This window comes from Heterocephalus glaber, unplaced genomic scaffold (assembly GCF_053883595.1).
Source record: "Heterocephalus glaber isolate CG9 unplaced genomic scaffold, H.glaber_assembly_v1.0 deba00001442, whole genome shotgun sequence".
In the NCBI taxonomy this organism is placed as follows: domain Eukaryota; kingdom Metazoa; phylum Chordata; class Mammalia; order Rodentia; family Bathyergidae; genus Heterocephalus; species Heterocephalus glaber.
Window position 1 is genome coordinate 11,072,804 of NW_028258296.1, and position 24,501 is coordinate 11,097,304.

Below are 24,501 nucleotides of genomic sequence, written 5' to 3' on the forward strand. Positions count from 1 at the left end.
ACAGTTTCACAGCTGGGATAATCACCGCCAGGGCAAAGTGATTATTTCTACCTGACGGTCTTTTGGAACTGGGACTACAACATCCGACAGGAGTTTCAGCACTTCTGGTCCACCAAATTCAAATACTCGAATCGCTCTCATCAACTTCTGTCCAGTTGCCATGGTGATCTAGATACTAAGAAAAAAATCAATATATTGTCATAACATATCTTGGCTATCACTGTGTGGTTTTTTCCCCTTGAGGGGGGCAGATCAAACAACTTTTCAAAAAAACAATTTAAATCATGAGGTTACCACTGATCTCATTTCATGTTTAAGGACCTTTCATCTTAGAAATCCTTCAGCTACAAAGCAAAATACTTCATAGGACTTCCTGTGGGGATTCAGCGCCTTCAACAAGGGATTAAACATGCAAACAGAAACATCTGGACAGACATAGCATGATACTGGTTTTTTTTCTCTTTCTTTCTTCTGTGTAAGCTTTGGGCCTCAACTTCTCAGAAATTTCAGGGGCTAATCTAAGATCTATGGACATTAAATAAATAAGACCCCTTTTGCTACATTGTGGAATATTTCAAACATACTGAGAAACACAAAGAATGTAATAAACACATTTATACTTAGCTTTAACAAATCTTAACATTGTAAAAACCTAAAATATTATTAAAGCCTATTGGACCCATCACTACAACCCTCTTCTGGCCCACCCTTTTAAGAGGTTATTATTACCATAATCTCTGTGCTAACACTCCCAAGCATATTATACCACTCCTACATGTGTTAGTGAGCAATATACGCTATTGTTTTGCATGCTTTCCAACTTTAGATTGTACTGTACTTAATTCTGCATTTTGCCTTTTTGCTTCAGCATTGAGTTGTTGAGATTTACCAATGTTGAAACATTTGACTTTAAGCAATTCGGTTTAAAAGGGAAAAATACTAAAAACTAAAAACACTGCTCTGTGTGCAATCTTTTGTGAATTACAAGTGCTCAGCTAATCTTTTTATGCTACCTCTGTTAATATTAAAATGAAAAGAAAACTCAAGAGTTCAACTCTACGAAAAGGCAAAGAGCATTTGTATACAAAATAATATAGTTTCAGAAAATCTTCCGTAACTATGAAGATGTAATGAGTTTTGACTACACCTCCAAATCAAATATTTTTAGATTCTTTTACCACCTACCATCTCTGCTAACTTCTGGAATAATCACATCCCTCAAACAGAAGCAGTTTAAATGTCAGAAAGAGTTGTAGGAACGAGGACCTGTGAGGAAGGAATTCGGACTTGGTGTAGGAGCTTAGCCTAGGACTCATCAGAACAGGCACTAGGCTGCTTTTTAAATGGTATTCCACAGGGTGGCAGGGGTGCCAAAATTATTTTGGTGGCATTACTAATGTAAAGATCTTGATACAATTAATCAAAAATGTATCATTTAAAAATCCTTCTGTTACAGTGATACAAAACAGTGCCTAGTACACAGAAGGATGTGAGATTTCCAGGTGATTCAGTGATGGCTTGTCGTGAAAGGCATCCTGGAAGGCAGAGCAGACATGGGCAGACAGGAGGACGCCAACTGTACCAGGGCATCTATCCGGGCAAGGCTGGGTGGGAAGATCAGGCAGACCTAGGCCCAGCTATTTCGCTACTGCACATTTCAGGTCTTCACTCCTGCTGGGACTTTCTTCAACAAGAAAGTGAAAACAGAAAAAAAATGAAAGAGAAAAAGCAAAGGTGGTCCAGATCAGTTTTCCACGGTGGAAAAAACAGAGCTTTTCCTTTCCTCTTTTTCTTCTGTTTTCAACACGGTGGTACGGAGGAGTATGGGTTTTAGAGTCCACCGGCTCTAGGTTTTGAGTCTTTGCTTTATCATTTACCAGCCACTGCACCTTGGGGAGCTGTCAGCCTTTTGAGCCCCAGTTTCTTCCCTGGAAAACTGGGCTCCCGCTCAGAATGACTGCGCTGGACACAGTGCACACCAAGCACAGCACTGTATACAGTGCGTCTCAGTCATCCTTTCCCACCTATTCTGCTTTCCAGTGTCTTAGCCATACACACATAGGCCATTCTTCAATGCAGTAATCACCCTTACTGTAACATAACAATGGTACAGGACCTGCTTGTGAAAACAACCTGGTGCCCGCAAAGAATGCAGTCTACATCATGTAAACGAAACATTAACACTAAAGATTGGTCATTTTTCATTCAAAATGTCCTTTTTAGTAATATAAAATGTGTTCAGATATTATGCTAAACCCAGCAAACAAAGGTCGCAGGGAAAATGCCATATACCCCCAGCTCCTGTGTGCTGCAGGCGCACACACACGCGCACAAACACACAAACACACACACACACACACACAGTGTAGCAACTATATTTTTTTCCATCAGTAGACATCACTATTGTCTCAGAAAGGGCCGGGGATTTAGCTCAGTGGTTCTGGCTCGCAAGTGCAAGGTCCTGAGTTCGATCCCTGATGCCAAAAAAACAAAAACAAAACTATTATCTCAAAAAAAGTAAAAATAGAATCAAAACTACTCTGAAATAGGATCTCTTGCTTGTATCTAACACTTTCACTTCCTCTACATTTTGGCATGGGCTACCCTAGGAGAAAGGAAGGGAAGAAGGCAGAAACTCGCCCTTAGCAGGTTGAGGGTACGAGGGCTTGGCCCAGGTCCTCCCTGGCCTAGGGAGCTGTGAAGGGCGGGCCTGACCCGGACAGCACCCCCTTCCACTTCACTTCTCTGGATCTTACTTCCCACTGGGCCTTCCCCATTCTGATTGATGGGTCTCCAGTCTACACTCACCGCCTTTGAACCCAACTACAAAATCATCACCTGTTTCATAATACAGGACCTATATCAAAGGGAAGTCTAAAAAGAATAAAATAATGTGGCCTACTAATAGCAATTATGGTAATTCTGAAATTCCCATAACACCTGACTTGTTCTGAAAAGCAAGTCCTTCACCATCATTGATATAACTATTTTCACAAACACTAGAGGAACAAGTTGTTAAACCTGTTATATAAAAATAAAATCGCCATTCATTTTATGAAAGAGCAAGAGGTTAAGAGATTTGGGTGGAGTCACAAAGAAACTGAGCTAGAACCCAAGTCTTACACCTTAAATGTTAGCTAATTTTACTCTTACTGTACAATCCTTTAAACGTTATCTTTTTTTATCTTTTTTTTTTTGGTACCAAGGATCGAACTCGGGACCTTGAGCTTGCAAGGCAGGCAGAGGAATAAACGTTATCTTTTGAAATACTAGCATAATTTCTTAGAAATAATTTTATAATTATGACATTGTGAGACTGAACTAGAGATGAAATTTATCCTATAGGTAGGATCACATACATTATGATCAAGTTCAAAATTTCTCAAAGGTTCATAAATCAAGAAACCCCACAGAAATAGAGGGCATAATTCTATTAGGAAAATTAATAATTTCTTTACCTGTAAAATGGGGATAGTGCCTACCTTAAGAGCTCTGTGAAGATAAACTTGAAAAATACAGGGAGAGTTTTTCACAGCACCCCAAGCAAATACTAAATCATTTGTGGACTCATAAAGGACAGGGAAGGACACTCCACTGCTTGTGGTTATAAATTAAACTGTGCCAAGAGGGTTTTCTATTTATCAGGCTTTTGTATTGATCAGATACATACTTTCAAATAAATTTTAATTTATTTTGGACTATTTAAAGTTTAATTTTTTTGGTTTTACTTTTTACTTCTGAAAGTTTGCCAACCATACTTCACAAGTCCGGGGGACCCACAAAATTTGTAATTCTTCTTCTAACAGTGATCATACCAGGCTATGCTTGAGTCCATGTGGTTTAAATGAAAATTAAAGGGATAGGGAAAAATGTTAGAATTTCATTTTAACATAGAATGAATAAGTCAGTTCACGAAGCCAGTTTAAAGGCACATTATGAGACAAGAGTAAAATTAAGTGAGAATTTCCGGCAAAAAAAATTTTTTTTAACTGAAAACTTGGAAAGAAAAGCAACTATTACAAAATGTGCTGCTGTTGATCAAAAATGACTCATGTCATTTTGAGCATATCGCTTATCATTATTTTTTAAAGGTGATTCAGAGCAATTCTCTGTTAGATCTTCCCACTAGGCCGAATCTCACGGTCCGAGTCGGCTAGGGGTGGGGTAGGAGCGGGCTGATAGGTAATTCTGAAACCCTACAGGATGTCAATGGCGACTTGGGGTGGAAAGGGGCAGGCTGCTCTGCCAAGCTGGGAGTCAGCAGGGCGAGAGGAGCTGCTGAACTCGCGGGCCTGCGACCAAACACCCAGAGCCGGGTGTCTGTGGCCACGAAGTGCAAACCTCAGCCCCAGGACCCTCGGTCATTGACGCGCCCTCCCAGTCCCCGATGTAAGCCTCCTCTGGAAACTTTGCAAACAGGTCTTCACAGGGCATTTCGTCATGTTTTTTCTTTTGAAGATTCTTCTGGTGGGGAGCGACAGGATCAATGATCTATACGTTTTTCTCCAAAAAGAAGACACCGCGTGGGCACCCGGAGGAGGGGCAGCGCCTGACCCGCGGGCGCGGGAACCGGGCCCCCAGGTGGCTCTGCAGGGACCCCATGCCCGCAGGGGAGGAGGAACGGCTGCAGCCTCCAGGCCCCTTGGACCCTGGTCCTCGGGAGGACACACAGACGCTGCGGGAAAGAGGCGCAGACGAAATCAACGCGGCAACCTGAACTCAGGGGTCTTTTTTAAAACCACTTACCCGCCTCCAGAGTGGGGGTCAAAATCTGCTATGGCTCCACAGCAGGGAGAGGGCGGGCTGTTTCCAACTTTTGGAGACCCCACCTTCCTGCTCGCTTCGCGGAATGCGGAGGAAGTTTGGACCTGGACGGCCGCCACTCGCTCCAAGATGGCCGCCCCCAGGGATGAACGTGGAAGTGGAGAGTTGCGGCCTCTACCACCCTCTCTCATGGATCGCAGTGCGGAGTTCAGGAGGTGGAAGGCGCAGTGTCTGAGCAGAGCGGACCTCAGCAGGAAGGGCAGTGTGGACGAGGATGTAGCACACGTTGTGCAGCTCCTGAACACGCGGGAACAGTTTTTCACCACCAGTTCCTGCGCGGGCCGCATCCTCCTCATAGACGGGGTGAGGTCCCCCGTTCCCTCCCATGCCTGCCCCTAGTGCCAACTTTAGGAGCCGTGCGACCACCTAACGCTACATTCCGGCCAGCCTGTCTTCCCTCTGCAGGGTGGTCTCGGCTTCTCTGCGTAAGAAACGTAGGGATGAATTAGACCAGTGCTTCTAAAACAATTGTTTATTAATCTCCTAGAGGGTCGTTTAATAGATTCTGACTCCGTTGGTCAAAGGTGGGGTCGGTATTGTGCATATACAACCATCCCCCAAATGATGGCCCTATTGCCAGCCTGAGAAGTATCTTAAGTGGCCACAGTGTTCATTTGATTTTCTGAATACTTAAGGAATTAAAAGAATTTTTAGTGTGGCGAAGTTCATGCCAAAGACCGCATTTCAACCGTTTTACGGAATCCTTTGTCCAGTATTGAAATCACCAGGGTCAAGGTATTCATTGCCTCCTCGTGGCTAACTCCATTAGTACAGGTTCGGTAATTTTTCCGTCACAATTAAATAGTAGTATTATAGGCAGCTAAGTTAAATAGAAATTAATATACAGTCAGAGAGGGACTGAGCCCTCAAAGAAGTCAGCACAAAAAAATGAAGACATCAGAATCGTGGCTGGAGGAGCATCTGAAGAAGGCCGGGCCTCAAGATAAGAGATGCAGTGCCTCCTAAGAGATAAACAGGAATTATACTATACTTGGAATTATACTATAATTAGTACCACCTGGTCCAGGAAGTCCACCTATGCATCAGTCACCCAGGTGGGTGACCAGAACACCTGGACCCGTCCATTCCCTAAAATGGTTTTGTTCTTTACATGTACGCTTGCTATGTGACTTGTTACTTTTTTGGATTAATATTATTTTAGCAGCTATACTTGTAATCTTACAGGTTGATTGTAGTGTGATTCACATTGTACCCACGTTTTGACTTCGCTGTATAAATTACCCCTGACAAAGAGCCTGGCTGGCCATGCACTCAAGACCCTTCCTGGAAATGCAGGGGCTATTCTTTCCTTAATTCCAATAAAACTTTCCTAACTTCTTCCTTTGGTTCGTGACTTCATTCTTTGATGTTGTGAGACCACGGACTCTGCACATTTGACATCTTCACAGGTTGGGAGTTATATATGAGTAGTAGGAGATGGTGAGTGGTAAAGTCCTCGGGCTTTGAAGTGATGCTACTTAGAATCTAAACCAGTTATGGGAACTATATAAAGAGAATATGCTCCAAAGGAATTTTGTGTGGAGATAATGGGGTCATTTATTTTAAACCCTTTACTATCATGCCTGGCTCATGTTAAATGTGGTTTAAAGTTGGCTCTGTGTTCATTTTATTACCTGTATTCAGAGTATTGAAGATAGCACATTTATAAGTTTATTCTTTTGGTCCAGCATTGACTAGTCATTTGCATGTTTCATAAGTTAGCAAGGCCTGCTCTTTTTATATTGCTTCCATTTCATCCCAAGCATTGACACTCTTGCAGTAGTTTCAAAATGAGTCACTGAGCCACTGTTCTCTTTCTTGCAAGCCATGATATATGCTTACAGATCTGCTTTTTTCATGCAGAATTCTGTTAATCACGCACACATTTTTTACATTGGAAAATCCAATCCTCTACCTCTCACCCCCACTTTCTGCTATTCATATTTAACTAGTTGCTGTAACTGAACTATTTTCTATCTTGTATTTACCTGCTTTTACCCTTATACGTGTTTTAACCCTGAAATATTTTACCTACCTTTGTATTTCTGAGTCATGATTCCCAAAACACATGTCTCTTGAGTACATACCCCACTTGGAAGTAATGACTCCTTCTGAACTGGCTCAGGACTTTATCTAAACCTCTTTTCATTTTATTTATTATCTTATACCTTGTGATATATTTTCAGTCTGCCTTATTTCAGACAGGATTTGGAGCAGCTTACAAAGAAGAAACAAAAAAATAAAAAGTGGAAAATCTGGATAAAGAAAATATGTGTAACATAACCCAGACATGACATTAGTTTCCAAATCATGCCATTAGATCCTGTAAACTTGGTAAAGGTGGACTGATATTTGACTCTGAGGTTTACAGGAGCCAGTGGAAAGTCAGATACATAGGTTATTAAAATCTTTATTCAGGACATACACAGCTCTTGCTGGCTCCGAGGCCAGACAGCAGCCTCCTGCAGGCCCACTGTATAAATAGTTACTTTGTAGAAGTATAGTGATTTCTGTGCATGTGGTTTCCTGCACCCTCTTTCTAGTGTCTTAAGGGTAGGATCTGTGTGTATGTCATAGAACTTTGCAAATAAACATTTGTCTGGCTTCAGTCACTGTTAAAATCTTTGCCTTCCTCGAACTTTGAACTTTCAGTCCTAGTTCCTGATGGAATTACATATAAAGTATAATATGAAATCTCAAATGTATGCCCATAGAAGACAGGAAGCTTTAAAAAACTGAACAGCACAGATGTCTATAAAGAGTAGTATGCCTTGTGTGGAACTGGAGCAGTGCTGTCCTACAAAAGGAACTCAGATTCTTGTGTATGTGATTTAATACTGCACTAGCCAAATAAAACAGCTAGAATACAACTCAGATGCTGCTAGTGTAAAATCCCTTGTAATTCTTTTCTCTTTACAAAAACATGACCATATTTCAGAAAATATTAAATACTTTTATCTTTCAAATCATTTCAAGTTATTTTGATTCTTTTTTGGTTTGTGCAAACTTTACCCAAAAACATATTGAATTATTTTCATTAACACTTAAGTTTATTGATTTAGGAAGTCTGTAATATGCTATGCATTGTACCTATTTTTATAAGTATTATATGATTAAATTATTTTATTTGTTATTTTAGGGTATAAATGGTTTTGAAGTTCAGAAACAAAACTGTTGCTGGCTGCTGGTTACACACAAACCTTGTGTAAAAGAGGATGTGGTGAGTTTTTATATATATAAATTCAGAAATAAACTTAAATTCACAGTTACTTTAAATATGCATGAAAAGAATAGGACATTCAAGGTAATTTATGTGCATAATTATAATGAATGAAGATGATAAAGCCTAGAAAGTTTTCATTACAGTGTCTTTTTGGGGCTGGAGGAGATGAAAGTGTGGATGTATAGATATTTATGCACGCATTACTTACTGTGGCCCAACAAAAACATCCTTTTGGGCATAGCAGAAAGTTCATGGATGTTGGACATATTGGATCCAAATTTCGAATTTCATTTCTGCCATTTAATAACTAGCCTGGGACAGGTAATTGAAGGAGAAGGGGATTAGCCTTGCCTATGCCTTACTAGCTTTACTGATGTAAATAAATTGTACATTACTTACTTGGATTGCTTCTGGGAAATTTTCATATATGTGCTTGGTTATTTACTTTCCTAAATTGAAGTGTTTAGATGAGTTCATACAAGTTTGTGTTAACCAGGCACTTTTCAATCCTGGCCAACTTAGAAATTCAGTTCCATTTTATACAGATAGAAAGGACGGGGTGGGGGATGGAATCAGGCATTGCTGGCTCGGGTACTCAAAATGCTCTCTTCAGAGTGCTCCATCTTCCTCTTTGGGTACTGGCCTCTGTATTCTCCTCTGCTGCAGATGATTATTTTTGTAGCAGGAATTACAGCTGTTGGCAACTCTGACAAAAAGTGACTTGCCTTGCCTGAGATTCATGTATCATTCACAGAGAGGGATTCTGAGTTGTCCTGCACAGATTCACTGCTCTCCCTTTTAGATCAGTGCTTTTGGCTAGTGAGCTGATACATTGTCCTTGGTCAGACATAGGCACATGGCGCCTTGTATATGCCCGGGTGAGTGACTGAGTATGATTGATAGTTCCACCAGACTCAAAGGGTGTAAGGGAGGGAAGGTGCCACTCAGGAGTGCTGGGAAGACAGAAACAATAACCGTCTTGTATAAGTTCTAGCTCAGACTTAATATTACATGTTTCACCAGGTGACCCAGCTGTGCCACAGGATAGACTGTAACACGAGTGCAGCCAGGGTTAGACACAGCTAAATGCCGTGCAGGGGAGACGAGTACATGACTCAGAGTTGCTAGGAACTGACCAGACACACGTACCAGGCTCAAGTGGTGTCACGTTGACTTACAGCAGGAGGTTAGAGACAGAACAAGATCCAGCCTCTGACCATGTGTCAGGACCCATAACACATCCAAAAAGGGTGTCGTGACTGCAGGTACCCCACTTGGTGCTGCAGTGGAAGGACCCTGACCCCTGTTCCATGGGACCTGAAATCCAGAATGTTGGGGACATGCCCAAGGGCCATTAGTTTGCTTAATTTCAAATGATGCACATGTAACTAAGCAATTCCGAGGAAAGTTCACTTGTGCCCCATACACAGGGAACGGAAATGTACTGCCTGTGTTCTGTGGTTTTTGGGTCCAATATGATTAGGAGTTTACTAGTGTTCCTGTATAGAGCACAGTTGGGAGCAGAGCAGAAGCATCAGACTGCTTGGGCCTTCTCTCACAATATACATGTCTCTATTCAGTCTAGCAACAAATTTAAACAAGGTCCTAGTGTAATGGGATCCTGGGACAGGCCTTCAGGTTCTTGTGTATGATGAACAAAGCCTTTTCAATGTTGCATGCATCAGAAAGGAAAAAGCTAAGTTTCATGAAGTCTAAAGGTGAAAGGTACACTCAGAGCAAGCTGACTCATGCCAGCAGCAAGGAAAATGGCGCAAGCACAGAATATGTTGGGCTAATGGATTTAAAACATGTGCCTGGCATAGGACACTTCTCCTTGGGTTTTTGAGAGTATGACTGACAAAATGATTGACAGCGTGCTGAGTCACATCAGCTGTGTTTGCTGCAATGCCCCTTTTCCCTAATTCATTTGATTATAATTGGATGCATGAGGTGCTGTCCAGATGCATGAACCTTTAACAAGCTCCGGGTGAAGAAAGGTCATTCATTGTAGGTCATGCGGGCAGTCTGGCACACGTCCATTTTGGTTTGGAAATTCAGGCATTTCCAGGGGTCTTTGTTATTTCTATCTCTGCTTCTTCATAGTAGGCCTTAGAACTAAAGTCAAGGGTGTAGACCTGGGGCCCTCCCAGGTTCCAGTGAGTAGAGGGGAGTGGTCCCATAGCCCCTGATTGTACTATCTATACTAAGTGGACTCTCAAATTATGACCGGCCCAACATGTGAACAACTTGGGTTAATTAGGTTAATGGAAGATTCATCTGCCTCTTGTTATCTATAGCGTGTACCCAACATCCAGATCTTAGCTGTATTGACTTATGACCAACTTGAGTTACAACCAGCCTTCGGCAACTGATCAGGTTCATAAGTCAGAGGTCCACTGTACTAGGACAGTTTTCATATACCATATTCCTTGATGAAAAGTCTGTTAGAATTAAGTGAATGGTAGTTTTCTTAGTGTATAGTAATAGTTGGGAAAAAATGGTACAGAAGGGTTATAGGAGAATTGGAAATCAGGGCTTTTAAGAAAATAAGCAAATTAAAAAGTATCTTTGTGAGAGGATGAAGAAAGCAGAGGGAAAAGCTATTGCAGAAAAAAATATGCTGAGTGAGTCTGGAGCTCTAGGAAAAGCTGAAGTGGTAGCTGAGGTAAAGTGTCACCAAAGGGCAGGGTCACATCCTCGTGTCTCATGTCCTCACCCTTTGTCTGTTTAGATGGTAGCACTGAAGAAAGCCAGGGGCAATGCCGTTTTGAAATTTGAGCCACTTGTCCTTCACGTGCAGTGTCAGCAGCTGCAGGACGCGCAGCTTCTGGTAAAGTCTTTGTACTGGAACTTATAGGCCTGCAAACTGACTTCATTCTAAGCTTTAAATCTTGAAAAATGTATATGTTTATGGAGCTAGTTTTTCTTTATTTATTAGACTGTATGATCTATTTGTGACTTTTACTATTAGGCAAAAAGAGTTCCCTAATAATCAATAGTGAGATTCAACATCCAAATTATGGTTCCTATGTTCTTCCTTAACCTTTCCTGTTTGTATATTTTGTATATTTTGTAATCCCAGCCAACTGGAAGGCTGAGAGGGGAAAATCACAAATGCAAGGGCAGCCTGGCCAAGATGGCAAGACCCTGGCTTAAAAATAATTATATAAGTTCATTTTGTCCTCATTGAAGTATTAGATAAACATCTGGTTAGTTGTGATTCTGTTTCATTGCCCTGTTCATTTTTATAGCTTTTATATGTTTATGTAGAAAGTTAAATTGCATCACAAGCATTTGCTTCGCAAGAATGCATGGAGTCCCAGTGTGTCAGGCCCCAGGGCGCAGTGACTAGCAAGATCAGAGACTGTCTCGGTTCCTCTGTGGAGGAGACAGCAAAAACAAGCAACAGCAAATAAGAGGAAAAATGTTCACAAAGGAATAAAATGAGCCAGTGATGGAGAATACCGTGAAGGGTGGTCTTTAGCACGGGGTTCACTGAAGAGGGTTCTTTAAGACAAGACTTAAAAGGAACAGAGAAAGCCAAGCCTGAAACCGGAAAATAAACATTCCAGGGGGATGAGATCTGGAGAAAAGAAGAGGCCACATCTGGTCCCATGACTCCCATTTAGAGACATGCAGATGTTCAGAGACTGATAAAGTAACCTGTAAAGTCAGAATTTTTACGCTTTTCTCCTATTATTTCAACAAACTTTACTTTAGAATTAGAAAAGACACGCTGAGATAAACTCTGTCTTTACTTGGAGAAAATACTGCACTCATTCAAAAGAGAAATGTTTTGTTTACTTTTATACAGCTTGGTTATGTGAATGATTTGTTTTTTGGTTATCTTCTGCTTTATGGACACAATCACTAGCCAGATGTCCCTATTGAATGCTAGTTTTACTCTTTCTTAATGACACTTCTAAAGTTGGTATTCTCTTATCTCTAATAGGACTTTTAAGCGTACCTAAGCCAAAAGAGCTTACTAGGTTTTGGGGTTATATATGTTTCTGCCACTTATAGAACTGAACAGATGATCTTATTAGCTGAGAATCTGAATTTAACAAATTTTCTTTTCTTACAGCATTCAGTGGCAGTTGATTCTGGTTTCAGGAACTCTGGCATCACAGTGGGAAAGAAAGGAAAGACTATGTTGGTAAGATAACTTTTGGCAAAAAGTAGTTCTTTGAGTGTGATTATTGAATGATCCAGATTATTGAATAACCTAATTAGACTCTTGCTTTTATTCTCTCCTCTCTCAAATTTTCTTTTCCGGAACCCTTCAGGGACATGCTCTTTCCTACAGGCAAAGTCCAGAGTTAGACTTCCAATTGAGTTCTTATTGCATGATACTGTTCTCTACTTACTTTCAACCAGGTTCTTGACTTTGTCCTCGACAGCCTGAGTAGTCTGGCCCCAGTTTAATGAGTAACAGGATGTAGAAGTGAGAGCTACAGAGGAGAAGTCTTGTGTGTTGATTCCACCGCCCCACAGCTACGCCACATGAACTTATGCAAGCTCCCTAGTCCCCGAGATCTGGACTTTGCATTTCTGTCACAGGCCCAGCAGACCACTGTCCCGCCCATAGGGAGCCAGGTCTCACTATACCCACTGGTGAATGATTGGCTAAAGTTGCTTTTGTGTCACAATGGCAAAAATCATGTAGTTGTGATCAATATCATGTAGTGAACAAGATCAAAAGTATTTGCTCTCTGTCCTTTCACAGAAAAAATTTGCTAGATGATCTGTAAGTCGCTAAGTCCTACATTCTTTGGTCCTTGCCTGGCCAAGCCAACCCCTGTTGTGATCTCCTGTGATACTCTTTGGCCTAGCATGTGTTCTTTGTTTTTGAACTGTTTCAGATTACCCTGTATTCTGCCCCCTAGACTTTTTCTGTCTATTTTTAACAAATAGACTATTTCCAAAATAGGAATGGCTTACAAAGCAGCACGCCTGTATAAAGCATGACGAAAAGAAAATCAAGGTCTTCAGCGCCCTGCGCACACGCACGCGCGCACAAACACACACACACACACACTCTGCATCTGGTGGCCAAGCAAGAGCAGAGCTGTTTTTACCTTCTTCTCCTTTGTCCTCTGAATCCAGTTGCGTACAGCTCCTATCTGTTGTGCCTCTCGTTTCTCACACCAGAACCCACCCCAGGGTCTCCAGATATTCTCCCTGATACGCAAAGCCTCACCCAGAATATTTTATGTCGACTCATTTATGTTCATCTCTCTCTAGCACACTTACGCTCCAGCCATGTAGAACTGTTAGCTGTTTCCCAAATGCATCCTGCTGTTCCATGTCTCTGTGCCCACAGACACCTCGCTTCTCTGGCTCAAATTCCCCTCTTCTCATTTATGTCTGGTGAAAGTTCACTTAGCCTTTGAAATCCCAACTCAACTTTCCCATAAAGTTTGAGTCCTCAGGCTTGATTAGCTGCTCCTGTTCCACATTTCATTCGCTCTGTGTGTGTGTGTGTGTGTGTGTGTGTGTGTGTGTGTGTGTGTGTGTGTGTGCGCATTCTGTCATAACACCTTATGTGTTCCCATTCTTTGCCCATCTCTTTATTTTCTGTTCTAAAGTGGACTCTTAAGCACCAGGACTAACTTATATTCCTCTCACATCCTTACACCTTGTAGGGGGCTTAGAATATTTCAGAAGCTCAGTAAAATATCATTAAATGAATTTTATTGTTCATAGTAGCTGTGGTAGAGTGTTTGTTTGTTTGTTTGTTTGTTTTTCTGCTGTCTTTCTTAACTTCTATCCCTTGTTTGGAGTTTGTTGACTGTTTCAACAGCAGGGTTACTAAGATGGGAACCCCAAAACAAAGCAAGCAGCCACTTTGTGAGATAGAAGTGGCATGGTTTAATCTTATAACTGTATTCAGTTCAAGCAGCATTAAGAGACTGGCATCCAACCCTTTTGCTCTTCCCTTAAAGCTTTGTTATGGTTTCATTTCTTTCTTTAAATTGGGTATTAAAGCTTTCTAAGCCATAGTGAGATTGAAACTGTTAAAAGTTACTGGGTCCTTTGATATTATGTGTCTTTGAAAGACAATGTATGGAATGCCTTTCTTTGGAAATGACTGCCTATGATGGGAACAACTATTTAGTCCTTTTCGATTCACCTGTGTTCAGCTAAATTATATCAAAGCACAGATTTCCATGCTGTGATGGAGCCAAATCATGCTCAAACCCAACCATGGCTGGGCCTTTCCTTTAGTCATCTTCAGTGAGTCTGGTCTGTGAGTCTTCACATCTACACTGTGTTTTCTTTGTAGGCTGTCCGGAGTACACATGGCTTAGAAGTTCCATTAAGCAATCAGGGAAAATTGATGGTGACGGAGGAGTATATTGACTTCCTGTTAAATATAGCAAATCAAAAAATGGAGGAAAACAAGAAAAGAATTGAAAGGTATGAAAATTGGATATTTCTGTGCTACTCTTATATGCCTGGGTTTCCTTTAAAAATATTAATATATACTATCTTTAGTTTATAATCCCAGCTGCTCCTCTACTTGTAGTTTTGTTATGAACAATGGAAAGATGATCGAGATGATAGATGACAGTAAATCAGATTGTGATGGGCCCCGAGTGGGTCCTAAAGGGGAGGCTTCCTCAGAGATGGTTGGACATGTGGCCACTAATAAAGGGCATCAGTGTCATCACTCCGGAAAGAGCCCAGCAGTGGTAAGTTGAAGGCAGCCAGAACAGGTGTGCACACTGCCCCCTGGGTCTTGATCCTTGTGGAGTGAGAACAGCACGGTTAATTGAAATCTAATAAATATTTCACACCTCTGCTTCCTCGGTACCCAACTCTTGTCATAGATTAGCTCTAGAATTGCAAAAACTGGCCAACGAGGAAGGGTATAGCTATTGGTTCACATATTTATCCGTCTGTTGTTCCTGTATTCCACCCCCTGGCAAATGAAACTTAGCGTCACTTTCTTTTTCAACATTTTCCTAAGAAGAGAGTTTCTATATAAAGAATTAAGTCTCATGCTGCCTTTCATACATGAAGATAATGCCGCTGAACTGCCATCTCCGGCTTGTGCATTTCTGAGTTACTCAGGAGGGATGGCCAATTGGATGTCACTTATAATTTTCTGGTTTTGTTCTCCCCACTCTTGTGGCCCCGCACATCCCATCAGTTAGCACTTCTCTTTAGCCATTACCCTCTCCATCCTTACCGCAACTTTCTGCACTCAGGACACCTGCAGGAGCTTCATTAGCTGTTCTCACAATGGGATGTTTCTCTTAATGTATAATTTTCCACATCACACAAAATATGAATCACGTCTGTAGAGTGCAAAGGAATCTATTGCTTGGCTTGTCCACTTAAAACTCTTCAGAACCTGGCACTTTTTTGAGTCAGCCAAGACCAGAAGTACCAATGGTAGCAGCGTAGTGTGGTGAAAGAAAACTAGTCTTCAGAGGCTGAATTGGGTTCAAATCGTGGTTCTACCAAGTTGCTTTCTCGGCTTCATTTTTCTTATGTCTTATTTCTGGAAAATGCGTATCTTGAAGAATAATTTTTAGTATTGATTAGGTTGCATGTGCTCATGAGTGCTCCTCTGTGTCATGCCAAGGACTCTCAGAATAGGAGCACCCTATTCCTCCACTGGCTCATGGAGAATAAACCTATAACCACAGGAATACCATTATCCAGGCTTTCTCAGCCAAGTTTCCTCATTTGAACCATAGAATTCACAAAAGTAATAGCCTATTCTCTCAGTTCTCCCAGGGATGGTATATAACATGTACCATTTTAGATCCATTGGAGAGAAGTTAGTTCGTTATATCCATGGATGTCTTAAGAGAATGAGGGCCTAATTTCTAGCTGAACCCCAGTTGAAAAAAATGGACCATGAAAACCAGGCCACAAAGTACAAACATTGGAACCACAGTGATGATTTTAGGTAAGCCACTGGAGAGTACCTAGCCAGTCCACTAGATTTGAACGATACACGAGCACTTACTGGTGCCAGTCCAAAAGTTTATTGCATTTGTTAGGTAGTAATCCAGTGAAACTGTGTGCTAAAACAGAAGGTAGCAAATCAGTTTTCTCTATTTCTTTACTTGAATTTCAACAAGATTGTAAATATAGCCCAAGAGCAACTAACTATACACCTGGTGAAGTTAATTGAGCCACGTTCACCAACTATGAAATCAAATTATGCTTTAAATCCATTGACTCAAAAATATGTTTTGAGATTATAGTATGCATGCTGCTATCAAGAGAGCCATGCTCATCATATAAAATCAAGGAAAAATTAAAGAAGGCTAAAAGTGTCTTAAGATACTGATTACAAGATTACATGTGGATCCAGAAAGTGTGAACAAATTAGCAGCTCCTTTGGGAACAGCTGTATATTCTGCCAAATGCAGAGAAAGAGTTACTCTTCTGATGTAGAAAAGGGAAAAAAATCAAACACAGGGGATGATGACTTATGCAATCAGACAGGGATACTAAAATTGTCTTCTCATAAGACCAGTTTTGTAATTCAAATATCTACAGGAAAATTTTAAAAATTCCAAAAACCTAATGTATAACATTTCAGCACCAATAAATATTCTGGAAATATGGAAATCTTCAGAGGTAGAACATTTCTTTAAAAAAAAACCAAAAAAAAAAAAACAGGCCTTGTTTTTGAAAAACAAGATAGTTCTTAAGCCCACTTCCTTTTTCCAGGAATAGCCGAGTTCCTGTGGTGTCTGGTGCTGGCAGGACAAGGCCTGTGAGTAACAGCCTGCTTTATAAACAGCTAATTTGGAGACTCGAAGAGACAGGGCCTGACACCAAGCACAGTAAAATCACTTTATACATAATGATTTCCAGGTGAAAAATAAAAAGTTTGAATTATTTACTAACTACAAGAGGAAGGATTTCTTTGTGTCTATTAATAAGAAGTCAGGACATAAATCAGATGAAACCATTTGACTGTGAGTAGAATGAAATTAAGCATGTTCTTCTTTTCATCAGCTATGTAATAAGAAAATGTTAAATAAAACAGAGTAAAGGAGTTGAATCTATTGGCATATAATATTGTTAAGAATAAAGAACTTTGAAAGGCAAAGTAATTGAATCTATGTTTAGTGGTTGAGTTTTTAAAAAATTCCTTTTTCTGTGGTAAAATATGGATAATATGCAATTTACCATTTTAACCAGAGGCATTAAGGATATTCACACGCTTATATGACTGTCACCACCATCCATCTCCAGAACTTTCTCATCGTCCTGAACAGAAACTGTACCCATTAAACCATACTTCCAGCCCCTGGTCAACACAACCCCACTTTATGTCTCTGTGAGTTTGACTATTGTAGCTATTTGTTATGGTTCGGATCTTAAAGATTCCCCAAAAATTTCCTGTGTTGAAAGTTTAGTCACTGCAATAGTGTTCAGAAATAGGGGCTTTGGAGGGTGATTAGATCAAGAGAACTCTGTCCTCATGAATGGATTCATCCATTATGGATTCACAGCTTGCTGGGTTTGTGGAGAGAGACTGTCATAAAAACACTGTCTCCTCCTCCACTTCCTGGCTGCCATAAAGTGAGCAGCTTGTTCTACACAGGCTCCCCACCATTATATTCTGCCTCACCTCGGGCCCACAGTGACTGAGCCAACTGATCATAGATTGAAACTTCTGAATTCATTAGCCCAAAGAAGTTTCCATTTCAGTTGCTTATTTTGGGTGGTTTTCATGGTAATGGAAAGCTAACCAACATCGTAGTTCCCCTAAGTGAGATCATATATTTGTCCTTTTATACCTGGCTTATTTTCATGATTCATCCGTGCCATAGCATATATCGAAATTTCATTTTTGTTGAAGGCTGGAAAATACTACGTTGGATTTATATCCATTCACCCGTCAGTGGACATTTGGACTGTTTCCACCTTTGAGCTACTATAGATAATGCAAGCAGTAGTGTCAAGTGTCTCTTCAATATTCCTGTGCTCAGTTCTTTTGGGTATATACCCAGAAGTAGAACTGCTTCATTGTATGGTAATTCTGTATTTAATTTTTTGAGATGTACAATACTGTTTTCCACAACAGCACCACCAACAGTGATAAATCAGAACCATATTCTTGTCAATACTTAGTATTATCTGACTTTTTGACAATAACCAACCTAGTAGGGTATGCAGTTCCCTAGCTATTAGTGAGATTCAACATTGTTTCATGTTTGTCAGCCGTCTGCATTTTTTGGGAAAGTATCTATTCAAGTCCTTTGCCCATTTTTAATTGGATTGTTTGGGTTTTGGTGTGACTGTAAAAGTTCTTTATATATTCTGAATATTAACCGTTTATCAGATACATGATTTATAGGTGTTTTCTCCATTCTGAAGGTTGCTTTTTTACTTTGTAGTGTCGTTTGGTGCCTAAAAGCTTTAAATTTTTACGAAGTTCAGTTCATCTCTGTTTTCTTTTGTTGCTTGTGTTTTTTGATGTCTTACCCAAGAAATCATTGCCAAATTCAGTGTCAAGAAGCTTTCTCCTTATTTTTTTCCTAAGTTTTATAGTTTCAGTTCATGGCCTTTAGGTCTTTGAGTTACTTAGAGTTATCCAATGGCTGATTTTTAATACTGCTAAGTAAATGACTCAGTGGAGGCCGTAGGAAAGCTTTGTTGGCCATCCTCTTTCCACTAAACTGCTCTGCAAGTCATCTACAGAGTCATGTGACACCCAGGCCAGTTCTATTCTCAGTCTCTCTCAGCTTAGAATGAGTAGCCTTTACTCCCTCATAAAGGTGATAGGATGGATGAAGATGAACAAGTATTAATTGTTCTTTCAGCAAACGCAGAGAAAGCTGTAAGATGTGAGCGACTGCTGGGCACTGCGATTCGGAGATGAATTCAAACAGAACCTGCTCGGACAGCTTGATAGTAGCTTAATGGGGCCAGACTGGCACTGGCACAGACATAACTACTTCAGCCTGGGAAATGGCACGTGTCCTGAAAAAGCACAGAGTACTTTCAGATTTCAAAAAGAAGAAGCTGTGAAATTCAGTTGTGCAGGACAAGTGTAACCAAAGGGTGCTTCATGGAAGAAGGCAGTGAGCCATGCGGAAGGGCAGGCAGGATCCCTGGAGGAGGGAGTTGCGTGGCAAGGAGAAGGAGCAGCAGTAGCAGAGAAAGGGGTGGCAGTGCTTAGGCCCCAGCTAGGCTTGATGCACACGGTAGAAGAAGAGAGAATTCTGTTCCGGTACTGCTGTTTTCCACCCTTCTTAGCTTCTTTTGTGGATTTCTGCTTTGACTCTACCTCTTCTCCAAGATTCTGTTGCTGGGCATGGGTTCAGCTACTTCTCCCCTACTGATAAGTCTTCCACATCTCAACAGAAGCAGTACGCCTCTGATGCGCTTGCTCCTGTGGAAGTATGTTCTTCATGGCCTGCCTATGCAATATGGCTTTGCAGTTCTGCAGCTCCTGTTAAGCCGTGAGCTTCTTGAGGGCAAGACCACACCTCTTACCTGTGTTTCTGGTACCAGGCACAGGCCTGTCACTCGCATGTCCTTGTATGAATTAGAACACCAGCACTTAATCACCTAAAATCCAAATACACGCATAGCAGAAGAGTCATCTTTGATATTTATAAATGATGTCAGCCTAAATAGATATGAAATTGGACCTAGATTTCCTCCAGTTTCTGTTCTTGTTTCAGAAGCTAAAGGATTCCCAGCTTTTCATGCAGGCAGTTCTCTGACCCTGAAAACCAAGGATATATTTTTTCAGGGCTGCCTAGAGTTCTCTCTCATGTAGAGAGTTAAATAGAAGTTGTCTTATGGCATGAGAACCTGGACTAGAGAAGTAGAAAAACTGAAGACAATTTGATTTTCTTTTGTTTTGGGGGGTGCATCCGTGCCTGAGTATACTTTTCTATTTATTAGGGGCCCTTTCTCTTGCCTTGAAGAGCTAAGAAAATTATACTTCGAGAAATGTTTTTCAGAATGCTGTGTAAATGGTCTCAGTATGAGGAGCAGATGAAGCAGTTTAGCCTGGCAAAGCCTTGAGCCTGTCGAATTCTGACCTTGACTCTCAACTCTGTGGTAGGTGCAGTATGGACAGAAAAAGCAGCCTCCACTGAGGGATGAGAGGAAATGATGTCTGTGAGTAGCCAGGTTTAGTCAAGGACATAAAGAGCACATTAAATGAAAAAGTTGTTGCCATGGAACAAGGCTCAAAATGTTACTTGGCAGTGTTTCTTAGTCTTTTTCCTTTTATTATACCTCCATCTTTGAGATTGATGTGTTCATTGAGATATTTTTTGAGCACCTACTGGATATCAAGGTATACCTTGATGAGTGCTTAAGTTCTTAAAATGTAGGCAAGATATGTAGTGGTCTTGTTGTATATATATTAGAGTTGTGTGGGCTGTTTGGGAGCCAGTGGATATTTGAGGTTTTAGAGTTTTAGAGCCATTCCAAGTAGAACCCAGCCTGTTCATTGAATTAGTGGTAACACGAGCCTGTAATCCAAACTAGTTAAGAGGCCGAAGCAGGATGGCAAATTTGAGGTCAGCCTGTAATTTAGCAAGACCTTGTGTCAAAATTTAAAATAAGTGAAGAAATAATGTTGGCCGTGTAGCACAGTGGTAGAGTAGCCCTGGGTCCAATCTCGAGGAAAGGAGGGAGGGAGGGAAGGATGGAGATTCAGAGCTGCCTTTTTTGTTCGGTGTTTATTCATTTATTCTGCACATCTTTACTGAGTGTTCCAGCTCTGTCCTGCATACTAAATATAGCAGAAAGCAAGTAGACACGTCCTTGGCCTCATCAAGTCTGTACTCCTTACATAAGGATAGTCATTATCAGGAAGTCCAGCCAGATGCTGCACTTGGTACTTACCTATCTCCCGTGCAATCCTCCGACACCTCTAATAGGCACCCAATAATAATACCCTGTTTTATAAACAGGGAAATCAAAGCACAGTGAAGTTAACTGGAACTCAGAGACCTCAGCTTTCCCACCAGAGCACTGGGTCTAACACATGCAGAATATCTGCTGCCTGGCCACAAGGAAAAAGCCTCCTGTGTCAGCAGAGTCACAGGGTGACATTGGCGTAGAGAAGCAGGGGAACCCGTTTTCAGGGAGCTTACAGATGATTGCAGCACAAACTTCATATTAAAGTCCAGTGAAAAAATGAATGAAGGAAAAGAATAATTGACATTTAAAAAGTCAGGTAGCTAATAAGTGAAAAGTTCAATTCCACTTTCAAAGAAATGAAAATTAATGAGATCCCATGTTCACCTGTCAAAGGAGGGCATGTTTTATTATCAGTCTATGAGGGAAGTGGTACTACTATTAGAAGCATATTTTTTGAACATTATTCTGGAAAACAGGCAATATTTATTGATTGTCTTAAAACATCTATAACAGTGATGGCGAGCCTTTTAGAACTTTCAGTGATAGAGCCTGCAGCAGCACGCATACTGTTTGTTCGCCTCCACTGCTCTATATCCTTTAACCATGCAATTGCATTTTTAGGTGTCTATTTTAAAGAAATGGCCAGAAATTCAGATCACATCATTTTCAAAAGTGTTTATCACACTGTTGTTTGTAATTAGGGAAAGGCCAATCTTGATGACTTAATATTATTATTAAAAGTATTACTTTGTAGTTTCTTTGATAATTTGAAAAATGTTTTCAATAAATATTAAATTTGAAAAAAGAATGTAAAACTTTATGATCTAATTGTGTAAAAATAGCTATATGTGTATTAATAAATACATTAATTCAGACTACATTAATAAGCTAGAAAGAAAATATTGGAAGTGTTTATTTCTAGGTAGAGGTAACCTATATTTGTAATTTCATTTTTCAGATTCTCTAAAGTGAGCCTTTTATTATGATTTTTAAAATAAAATAATAATTTCCATTTTTTTTAGCCCTCTTAGCTTAACCCCTACATTTGGAATGGAAATTGAGATTACATAGGCAGTGTCAAGAACCCAATTTTCAGGAGTTAATGAAGAACTGAAAAGACATTTATTTTCCTAATCCAACAGTGATAAGGCCGCAAAATATAGCTCTCTGATTATTTTGTATTTATAAGGCTAATAGAGGAAATTGTCAAATTTATGTAAGTTCCGGGTGTGTTTCAGCCATTCAGTTTGCAAATACACAGATAAAACAGTAGTACTTAATTCCTTACAGGTTTTACAACTGCCTACAGCACGCTTTGGAAAGAGAAACAATCACTAACTCACATCCCAAGATCAAAGAGAAAAACAACCCATCCTGTTCTCCTAAGAAAGAAAGAAACCCAGCAAAAGCACATGGCAAATGCACCCTTGAGGAAAATGATAAAGAAATTGAAAATGATGACGATGACGACCCAGGACTCGGTGTTGCTGTCTTCCCTGAAGACTACTAAGATTTGGTTCTGAAGTGTTTTGGTAAAATATTGTTTGTAATAGATTTTGTAAAGCTGCTCTTTATAAGAGTATTTTAGTTGCTTCTGAGTGTATTAGCTGTCAGAAGCAAGATCTGATTTCTCTGTTTTAGAGAAGCCCATCTTACGATCACAGGTGGCTTTTTAAAAATACCCTTGTGTACTGTTTACTCATTAAGTATTGCCTTTTTTAGGCATATAACATCATTACAAAAATAAAATTATGATTTTTAGTGCCTCCTTTAGTTTCAGTTTTCACTTCTATGAAATAGGAAAACTAAATATAATCTCCTTTCAAGACAACCTTAACATTTTGGGCATTTAAGTAAAAATGTGAATAATATTTCATACTTTTAATTTTGAAGCTTCCAGCTTTTAGAGGAAGGTCGGAATTTGCTTCCTTTGCTGTGGAGTCTGACAAGTTTTTCCCTCCTTTTCAACTTTTTGGATAAGATAATGTTATTATGTTTATGTTATTTCTCCCAGGTCAGAGCTTACCCCTGGCCCTATATCTGCACACCGTGTGCCCACTTTTCCACTGATCCTGATCAGAAATGGTCAGTCACACACAGGCTTCCTAATGGACGGAACAAATGTGCTGTGGAGAATTACAGGGATCAGAAGCTGTGGGTTTGAATTCTGAAGGCTGCACAGAAGTAAGAGGTCTTTGAGCAAATTTCTTGATTCCCAAGGGCTTCGCTCTTGTACGTAGTAGTAATTCTACTACCTGCCTGACTGACACTGTCAGAGCATTGGCAGGATCATGTTCAAAGTGAGAAAGTATTTGCTATTAGCCCACGATGCATATACATTACTATTTATTTTCATTATAGAATGAAAATGCTTTCATACTGTGTTTTCAGAGTGTACCAGGTCATAATTTATATTTGAAAGGAAATTCCTAGACATAGAATTAATAAATTATAAGATCAGAATGTCAAATGCAAAAAATTACATAAGGTAGTAAACACTAAAGTATGATTGTAGCATTTCCTAATATCTTTATAATTTGCCAAAGTGCTAACACTTTATAAATTATGTTTAGTTCAGCGGCTCGGCTGCTTGCCTTCAGGCAGCATTTTGTACTCTCAGTTTTAAAATCGGCTGATTTCATAGCCGTCTGCCAACCAGTCAGTAAATCAGCAGGGATGGTGTCCAGACAGTTCTAAAGTCACTGTCATTTTTCTTTATTCTGTTTCATCATTCCTCTGAAGTGCTCATCTTGGGAATATAAAATAAGAATACGTTACTTACTGACCTAATTTCTCATAACATTTTGGGAGTCTTCAAACCCAGTGCCTGGCCCTAGTGTGTTCTTATTTCATAGTTCTGGGGAACTTCCTCTGCATCCTCAGCCTGTGCTCTCCAGGGATATTCATGGGTTTCCTGAATTGTATCTTCTGGGTCGTTTCTTGATTTATGGAGAATCCTTTTTGTCTTCTTAATCCTTTCATTTTCTTAATAGGTTAATAGTAAACACATTAATAATTTTCTTTAACACTTATCCCACCTTAGAATCATTTTTAAGACTTTGACAAAATAAAAAAAGTACCCAAGAATTTCCAGGGAGGGTCATGAGGCCTTGCATATATGAAGTATGATAAAAAAAAAAAAAAACGTGAATTTTTACATTTTTAAAATATATCAGTAAAATCCACATTATCATTAATCTCCCTCAAAATACTCCCATCCTAATCCCATCAATTATCCCATAATTCTTGCCGCTTTCTGAAGCAGTTCTGGAAGTCCTCTTTTTCCTCTTTCATTGCACTGTCATGGCTGCCTCACTGTCCTAAGTCCATTCAAAACATTTACCTTTCATGGCCCTTTTGACTCCAGGAAAGAGCCAGAAGTTGAATGATGCCAGATCCAGTGAATAAAGTGTGTGGGTCACACTGATGTTTTTATGAGCCTGCTTTTCTGCTGGGTGGCGCTTGGCAGAGTCACCTGAATTTTAATCATACCTCATAGAGACACAAAAGAGGAGCTGCAGAACTGCTTCAGAAAGTGACGGGATAAGCATGTTCAAAGAGAGGGTGTGGGATACCACTTCCAATTA

General features: G+C 40.2%; 2 protein-coding genes across 4 annotated transcripts in view; one reads left to right on the top strand and one right to left on the bottom strand.

Moving 5' to 3' along the window:
• Cryz (crystallin zeta) overlaps nucleotides 1–4,934 on the bottom strand; it is a 22,753-nt gene extending 17,819 nt beyond the window's left edge. The window contains exons 1-2 of one of the 2 annotated variants that reach the window (XM_004841435.3): nucleotides 4,747–4,934; nucleotides 52–175 (exon numbers count right to left, since the gene is read on the bottom strand). In XM_004841435.3, coding sequence (XP_004841492.1) covers nucleotides 52–162 — 111 coding nt within the window. In that variant the 5' untranslated portion in view covers nucleotides 163–175; nucleotides 4,747–4,934. Of the gene's footprint in view, nucleotides 1–51; nucleotides 176–3,482; nucleotides 3,619–4,746 lie in introns of those variants that run through there. The other variant, XM_087212912.1, reaches the window with a different exon arrangement.
• Tyw3 (tRNA-yW synthesizing protein 3 homolog) lies at nucleotides 4,170–22,682 on the top strand. Of its 2 annotated transcripts, XM_004841437.3 has the most exons (6): nucleotides 4,170–5,127; nucleotides 7,964–8,044; nucleotides 10,779–10,877; nucleotides 12,132–12,203; nucleotides 14,334–14,467; nucleotides 22,205–22,682. In XM_004841437.3, the coding sequence occupies exons 1-6, from the start codon at nucleotides 4,441–4,443 to the stop codon at nucleotides 22,422–22,424; spliced, it is 1,293 nt and encodes a 430-aa protein (XP_004841494.2). In that variant the 5' UTR covers nucleotides 4,170–4,440; the 3' UTR covers nucleotides 22,425–22,682. The 2 variants fall into 2 exon arrangements, with proteins under 2 accessions (XP_004841494.2, XP_004841495.2); XM_004841438.3 differs by lacking the exon at nucleotides 10,779–10,877.
• The last annotated feature ends 1,819 nt before the right edge of the window (nucleotides 22,683–24,501 follow it).